Source organism: Pinus tabuliformis, chromosome 4_1 (assembly GCF_031772625.1).
Source record: "Pinus tabuliformis cultivar Carrire ecotype Pingquan chromosome 4_1, CPIR1, whole genome shotgun sequence".
In the NCBI taxonomy this organism is placed as follows: Eukaryota; Viridiplantae; Streptophyta; class Pinopsida; order Pinales; family Pinaceae; genus Pinus; species Pinus tabuliformis.
In genome coordinates, this window is record NC_142303.1 from 580799355 (window position 1) to 580807560 (window position 8206).

The window sequence follows — 8206 nt, forward strand, 5'->3', positions numbered from 1 at the left end:
AAGCCTTCCTTTAGAGTTCCATATTGTCAGAAATGACACAGTTGCTGCAAGCCTTGCTAATATCCTACTTTCTATACATTTGTCTTAATATAAAGGATAGGTAGTATTATTTTCTTCATCTCTTTTCTTATGATACTGCAACTTGTTGGATGAATCTATGTCCCATTATAAGTAGATATCAGTCTGAGTTGCTTTGTTATATGTCCTTGCCGTCCATCCTCTGGTTGGTCATGGAGACTGCATGACTTTCCCGTGACAAAATTTGATACCCAAAATTTCGTTGACATTTGTGGTTAGCACATGCATATGAGCTATTTGGTGATGAGGGCTTTGCCTCCGTGTAACATGTGATGTACTCACTGAGCAAAACTGAATTCTTGAATCCCCAGATCCTAGTGGGGGAATGTGATTGGACTTGCAAACAAAATGCTCTTATACCTCTTCCCTTTGCTGCAAAGGTGCTTCTAGGCTTACCCTGCCCTGCTCCACAGTCCACAACAACAGGCGTAGGAGCAATACACCGTGGGCATGAACATCACGCGGTCCCAATTCAAAGAGAATAAGCCCAGGAATCAAATAAGGAATTTGAACATCAGTGAGCCCACATGAATAAGGAGGAAGGGTTTGGTATAACTTTGTTTTCCGGTTGATTCATGCACGAATAACCTTCAACAACTGTTACTGGTCATATTTGAGGGGATTTCTCATAGGATGGAGTTGGATTCTCTGCAAGACTGCATGTGTTTTGTACCTCTTCCAAAGCACTTCTTTAACATTTTCTGTTTCTGAATGAGATAAAATATGATGCTATCAGTCTCTGTTCCCTTACGGGCTTGTGAAGATTGGCCAATCCCATAGTTCCAAGGTTGGAATTGATATAGGAAACCTGCATTGTGCAGCATACAAAGAATAAGATCATATTTATTTCAAATAATAGCCATAGTAATCTGCTGATTCTCTAACTGTATAATCTCCTGATAAATCAACTCAAATGGAACCCTATCAAACTTTCATCTTTACATACCTTAAGACACTTAATAGATGAATTCGGTATCCATTAATGGGTTCGAAACTCGCTGGGTTGGGGTTATATGTAGTGCCCATCAGAATCCCGTAGCGTAGCGATAAACAGAGGTTGCTTGCTTGTTGGAGGCCAGATCAGGAAAGGCAGGCCAGATCAAGAAAGGCTTCGGGGCTGGGAGAAAGGCTGCTAGAACCCAGTGGCTTGCTTGATGGCAGGGATTTGAACCCGGGCATCACCACTGTACACATCGATGAAATACCAAGCACAACATCACATACAGAGCTCGCAGACGACATCTTTCTGTTCTCCTTCTGATGATGATGATTTCAGCAGATTCACCATCGATTTGGATTTGGTTGGCTCTGGTTGTTTCTTGGCGGCATTTAAAAGAGTCTTGCCATCTGCAAGGGCATCAAGGATCAGGAAAGCATGAAGATGACTCTTATAGAAAGAACAATAAGCATGCTAAACAATGTCAATTTGCATCAAGAGTTGTGGACATAAAGTAGTCACTACTACTTTTTATCTTGCAAATTCATCACCATCAGTCACAATAAATTGTAAAATCCATGAAGAGATCTTGGAAATTCATCCCAATGATTATTTAAATTTAAATATTTTTGGTTGTGAAGTGTGCACTCTTACTCCTAAGAATCAACATTCTAACTTAGGCCATAGATCAAAGAATGCTATATTTGTTGGGAATCATGATGTTGCTAAGGGATATATATTTTGGGCTCCTACTACCAACAACATTATCATCAACAACGATGTGATATTTGATTAATCTCCTCTCATTAAGTCAGAAAGTGTAGAAGATCCTTTGAAATAAGAATATGTGCAAAAACATGGGTCATTAAATCAAGAAATTCAGTTGGAAACCCAACTATCTATAGACACAAGTAAGAAAAAAGAAACTTTTAATGATAAAAAAGTAATAAATGCTAAAGACATTAAGGGAAACTTTGAAATCCCACAACCAAAACTTTGAAGATCTACAAGGGAGAGAAACCCTCCTACCAGGTATATCAATTTTACTTCATATGCTATTTTGGTTACCAACTTCATATGCTATTTTGGTTACCAATGACTCAGGACCTTCTTGTTATTAGGAAGTAATATATGTTATCAATGGTTCCAAATGGAAGGTGGTAATGAAAGAAAAAATATATGTCTTAGAGAAGAATAAAACTTGACACATGGAAAATGTTTCTAAAGTTAGAAAGGTTGTTGTATGTAATGGGTCTACACATTGAAGAAAGGAGTTGATAACTTGAGACATGTTAGAAGTTTCTAAAATTAGAAAAGTTGTATGTAATGGGTCTAAACATTGAGGGGCAGCAGGTGGCCTCAAATTGCTGCCCATTTGCCTGAGCGTACAGACAATGAGATCAAGAACTATTGGAATTCTTGCATCAAGAGGAAGGGAGGGCTTCTCTCTTCCTCCTCCACGTTACCCAACGGTAACAACAACACAAAATATAATATTCCCTCGCACGCTCCAGATCCTTGTATGTCGCTTCACTCTGCCAAGCCATTGGGGGTTATTCCTGACAGTCACATGCAGTCAATTAATAACATCTTTAATGTAGTTACCTCTGCAGAATATCAGCACTATCGTGTTGCGGACGTATTGGATTTAAAGCATGAGAAATTTGATGTTCAACAAAGAAATAATGAATTTGTTGGAATTGATTACAACCACCTAACTTCTTGTTCACAACTGTGGGTTGATCACACCAATGACAGCTTCACATAGGCTTTTACATCTTTTACATCTCCGGGTCTGCAAGCGCAAGGACATAATGTTCAAACAGCAAAATCACCCCGATACGAGCAACAGAGAGACACATAGAGGACATTGCTGCCCAGGAATAAGCCCAGGAATCAAATAAGGAATTTTGAACATCAGTGAGCCCACATGTATAAGGAGGAAGGGTTTGGTATAACTTCGTTTTCCGGTTGATTCATGCACGAATAACCTTCAACAACTGTTATAGGTTATATTTGAGGGGATTTCTCATAGGATGGAGTTGGATTCTCTGCAAGATTTCATGTGTTTTGTACCTCTTCCAAAGCACTTTTTAACATTTTTTTGTTTCTGAATGAGATAAAATATGATGTTATCAGTCTCTATTCCCTTACGGGCTTGTGAAGATTGGCCAATCCCATAGTTCCAAGGTTGGAACTGATAATAAGATCATATTTATTTGAAATAATAGCCATAGTAATCTGCTGATTCTTTAACTGTATAATCTCCTGATAAATCAACTCAAATCAAACCCTATCAAACTTTCATCTTTACATACCTTAAGACAATTAATAGATGAATTCGGTATCCATTGACGGGTTCTAAACTGGCTGGGTTGGGGTTATATGTAGTGCCCATCAGAATCCCGTAGCGTAGCGATAAACAGAGGTTTCCTGCCTGTTGGGGGCCAGATCAGGAAAGGCTTCAGGGCTGGGAGAAAGGCTGCTAGAACCCAGTGGCTTGCTTGATGGTAGGGATTTGAACCCGGGCATCACCACTGTACACATCGATGAAATACCAAGCACAGCATCACATACCGAGCTCGCAGACGGCGTCTTTCTGTTCTCCTTCAGATGATGATGATTTCAGCAGTCTCTGTTCCCTTACGGGCTTGTGAAGATTGGCCAATCCCATATTTCCAAGGTTGGAACTGATATAGGAAACCTGCATTGTGCAGCATACAAAGAATAAGATCATATTTATTTGAGATAATAGCCATAGTAATCTGCTGATTCTTTAACCGTATAATCTTCTGATAAATCAAACCCTATCAAACTTTCATCTTTACATACCTTAAGACGCTTAATAGATGAATTCGGTATCCATTGATGGGTTCTAAACTGCCTGGGTTGGGGTTATATGTAGTGCCCATCAGAATACCCTAGCATAGCGATAAACAAAGGCTGCTTGCCTGTTGGGCGCTAGATTAGGAAAGGCGGGCCAAATCAAGAAACCCTTTAGGGCTGGGAGAAAGGCTATTAGAACCCAGCGGCTTGCTTGATGGCAGGGATTTGAACCTGGGCATCACCACTGTACACATCGATGAAATACCAAGCACAATATCACATATGGAGCTCGCAGACGGCGTCTTTCTGTTCTCCTTCAGATGATGATGATTTCAGCAGATTCACCATCGATTTGGATTTGGTTGGCTCTGGTTGTTTCTTGGCGGCATTTAAAAGAGTCTTGCCATCTGCAAGGGCATCAAGGATCAGGTTGAGCCATTACTTATGCTTTGGAACCGTATACAACTTGCAACCAACTCTTAACCACTTCCCTAATCGAACGGTTGAGTCTTTTCCAACTCTTAACCACTTCCCTAATCGAACGGTTGAGTCTTTTCCAATCGTCTAATAGATAATCTCACGCTGCACAATAATGACAGGTGGGCAAGACGGAAGTTGATTTTAAAGGGAACGCCTTACGGCGTAATAATCTCACGGTGCACAATAATGACAGGTGGGCAAGACGGAAGTTGATTTTAAAGGGAACGCCTTACGGCGTAATAATCTCACGGTGCACAATAATGACAGGTGGGCAAGACGGAAGTTGATTTCAAAGGGAACGCCTTACGGCGTAATTATTTTATTGATTTTTTTTCATGCTACTGTTATATTAACGGATGTAACTGACAACCTCTCCTCCATATATATAGAAGGCTTAAGTAATTACATCTCCGCAGAGAGGGCTTAACAAATAACCTTTCTGTTCCGGGAGATTCTCTGAGTTGCAACGCAATAAAATAAAAAACCGGAGAAAGCCTACTCGGAACAGAGGGAGAGAGATATTCTGTTATAGCTTAGTATGCTTGAGCTCAATGAGCAGGAGAAACCAGCCACCCAACAGAGTTTGAGGTCTTTTCTTTTCAATGAGGAACATAATTTCTTGATCAGAAACAATGGAGAAAAGGTATGATTTTTATACTTTTATATGTGCAATCATATCATTAATTCATTTCGAAAATTTTGTTCTTGTTTTGAAAGCAACGTAATGCACAGGTGACAGTTGAAGAAGTGGAAGGAAAACATGTGGGTCTGTACTTTGCCGATCAATTTTATGCATCCAGGGATTTCACTGCCGTTTTGTCCGAAATATATAAACAGTTATCGGAGAAGGGGGACTTCGAGATTGTCTTTATTTTTCCTGAATTCGATGAAGTTTTTGATGTGGCCGAAGACACCTATAGGAAGGCTTTCGAGGAATCTCACCACACAATGCCATGGCTTGCCCTGCCATTCTCAGATGAGAATTCAAGAAAAAAGCTTAAGAAGGCCTTTCAGGTGAATCAGATTCCCTGCCTTGTCATTCTGGATAAAGATGGCAAAACTATAACCCCTTATGGCGTGGAGCTTTTTGAAGAATTTGGTGTCGAGGGCTATCCATTCACTACAGAGAAAATTGATGAGGCTAGGGCCAAAGTGAAGGCCTTCAGGGATGCACAAACTCTGGAGTCCCTTCTGGTGTCAGATGAGCGAGATTTTGTCATTGGCCATGGAGAAAGAAAGGTGGGTTCTTTTCCTTTTTCGATCGTGTGAGAAAGGTTTGTGCTCCCTCTTTTTTTGTTTGTGTTTTCTTTTGTATGGAACTCTGATTAGGACAGTTGATGAGAGTTTTTCATGAATGAATGAAGACTTAGAATGTAAATGAAACCTAAAGGTGACCTCGTTATACTATTGTGAGGATGAAAGCATGTATTGAATTGGTCAATTGTGTTTGAAAACCTAGAGAATATAGCATTTATGTCTTAAGCCTAATGACTACATGTTCTGAATGGGGCGATGGCCTCTTATGCAACAATTGTGTCTCGCACCTATTTAGGTTAAATATGCAATAATTGTGTATGGTACCTATTTAGGAAAAATAGGTGCGCAGATTCTATTTCATGATTGTCTAATTGTCAATTTGGGTATTTGCCAATAGGTTCCGGTAGCGGAGCTTCTGGGGAAGAATGTAATGCTGTATTTCTCGACCAAGGCATCCCCTGACAGCTATGAATTCACTCGATACCTATCGCGCTTTTACAATGAGCTTCGGGAAAGAGGGGAGGCCATAGAGATTGTGTTTCTTTCGGATGACCAAGAGGAAACAGACTTTCAAAAGCATTATGAAACGATGCCATGGCTGGCTTTGCCATTTGGAGACAAAACTACAAAGAAATTGTTTCGCTACTTCCGACTTCCGTTTACTCCAAACGTGGCTATTGTACATCCAGATGGGAAATCACATTGGGAAATGCCAGAAAGTGGATATTTTTACATAATGAATTCTGGAACCAGGTATTACCCATTTACAAAAGAGCGGCTAGATGAGATTGAAGCGGAGGAGGCGAAGGCGAAAGCCAAACGAGAATCACAGACACTGGAGTCAATCTTGGTTTCTGATGAGCGTGACTTTGTAATCAACCATGAAGGTGTCCATGTGGGTGATGTTGATTATTTATGCTCATTATAATTTCATTTCATTGTTTGTTTGGTGTCATAGTCAATTTGGGTGATGCTGATTATTTATTCTCATTATAACTTCATTTCATTGTTTGTTAGCTGTCATAGTCAATTTAGATTTAGTTTGTTTTTCATTCTAGTCATTCCCTAGTCACTCTTCTTTAATAGTGTTTTACATTTAATTTCTTTTAGTGCAATTTCACTCTAATAATTCATTGATGCTCGCTCTGTAATCTATTAAACTATTCTGAAAGATTAGAAAAACAATTAACTCCATTTCAGTTTTTGCGTCTTCATTTACTGTCATTTGATTCTTGTCACAGATCCCCGTAGCTGAGCTTGTGGGCAAGACAGTTGGTCTGTATTTTTGTACCCGTTCGTACTCATGTTGTTTGACTGAAGTGATTGTAAGGATATACAATGAAATCAGAGAAAAAGGTGGAGTGTTTGAGATTGTTCTAATCTCTGGTGACGAAGATCAAGAGACTTTTGAAGATCACTACAGGAGCATGCCATGGTTGGCTCTTCCATTTGGAGATAAAAGGCATGCCGAGGAGATTTTCGGTCATAGAGACGTATCCTTGGTTGTGATTGGTCCAGAAGGAAGAACTGTGAGAGATGATGCCCACTGTACAATCGGTACCTATGGAGCCCGGGCCTATCCCTTCACTGATGCTCATCTTGAAAGGATGGTGGAAGAGCTGGCTAAGGAATCACCCAAGAAGATAATTTGCACCATGCATGAGTGTCCCGTTACATTGACACAGACTCCTGAATTTAGCTGTGATTATTGCTACCAAGATGGATTTGGATGGTGCTATCGTTGTTGTTGCGATGGTTGGGAGATGGATCTTCATCTCACTTGTGCTTTGGAAAATCAATCTCCCTGGCAACATGTAGACGACTTGGACAATGAGACTGAAACCGAAACGGAAGCCGACAGGGACGACTGGGACAACGAGACTAACGCTGAAACGGAAACGGAAACGGAAACTGAAACTGAAACGGAAACCGAAACTGAAACGGAAGAAGGGGTGGACGAGGACAATGGACAAGACACAGGTGGTGAGATTGGTACCGCATGAATTATCTGTGATGGAGAATATGTTTGTAACCGGTGGTGAGATTAGGGAGATTGGTGCCCATGAATTATATGTGATGGAGAATATCTTTGTATGGGCAACCTTTATCTTGATGGCAGATTATTAAAACTTACTTAGAAGGTTGTTTAGTTTTTTGTTGTTTACATAATATAGAAGAAAAAATTTGATGAATTACTGTAAAATGAATCTCTCAACTCAAAAATACATAAAACATATAAACCCGCATACTAAAACATGCCAATTTATTTTACATACTTGAAATTTATAAGTGAGATTGGTGCCTTGCCCATGAATTATCTGTGATGGAGAATATGTTTGTATGAATACATGCCAACCTATTTTATATACTTGAAATCTATAAGAGAGGTTGGTGCCTTGCCTATGAATTATTTATGATGGAGAATATGGTATACTTGAAAACTATAAGTGAGATTGGTGCCTTGCCCATCAATTATCTGGGATGGAAAATATGTTTGTATGAATACATGCCAACCTATATTACATATTTGAAATCTATAAGTGAGATTGGTGCCTTTCTCATGAATTATTTATGATAGAGAATATGTTTACATACTTGAAATCTATAAGTGAGATTGGTGCCTTGCCC

At 39.7% G+C, this 8206-nt stretch overlaps 1 protein-coding gene and 2 long non-coding RNA genes across 3 annotated transcripts; 1 reads left to right on the top strand and 2 right to left on the bottom strand.

Annotated features, from left to right (window-relative positions):
* Window positions 1-775: 775 nt before the first annotated feature.
* Window positions 776-4286, bottom strand: LOC149177269 (uncharacterized). The gene is made up of 4 exons (XR_016258097.1): window positions 3848-4286; window positions 3334-3719; window positions 1025-1425; window positions 776-886 (listed from the first exon to the last, which is right to left on the bottom strand). It is a non-coding gene; the product is annotated as an uncharacterized LOC149177269 (long non-coding RNA).
* LOC149177270 (uncharacterized) lies at window positions 2380-3327 on the bottom strand. Its single transcript, XR_016258098.1, has 2 exons — window positions 2727-3327; window positions 2380-2574 (listed from the first exon to the last, which is right to left on the bottom strand). It is a non-coding gene; the product is annotated as an uncharacterized LOC149177270 (long non-coding RNA).
* Window positions 4287-5249: 963 nt separating the features above from the next.
* Window positions 5250-7581, top strand: LOC149177271 (putative nucleoredoxin 1). The gene is made up of 3 exons (XM_089421708.1): window positions 5250-5560; window positions 5976-6473; window positions 6820-7581. The coding sequence occupies exons 1-3, from the start codon at window positions 5270-5272 to the stop codon at window positions 7579-7581; spliced, it is 1551 nt and encodes a 516-aa protein (XP_089277834.1). The 5' UTR covers window positions 5250-5269.
* Window positions 7582-8206: the final 625 nt, after the last annotated feature.

What these genes read in the sequence shown, in the direction of transcription:
- LOC149177271 (XM_089421708.1), top strand. Translation starts at nt 5,270, where the DNA reads ATGCCATGGCTTGCCCTGCCATTCTCAGATGAGAATTCAAGAAAAAAG. An exon ending in TTGGCCATGGAGAAAGAAAG is followed by an intron (nt 5,561 to 5,975) that starts GTGGGTTCTTTT and finishes ATTTGCCAATAG; the next exon opens with GTTCCGGTAGCGGAGCTTCT. An exon ending in TCAACCATGAAGGTGTCCAT is followed by an intron (nt 6,474 to 6,819) that starts GTGGGTGATGTT and finishes TTCTTGTCACAG; the next exon opens with ATCCCCGTAGCTGAGCTTGT.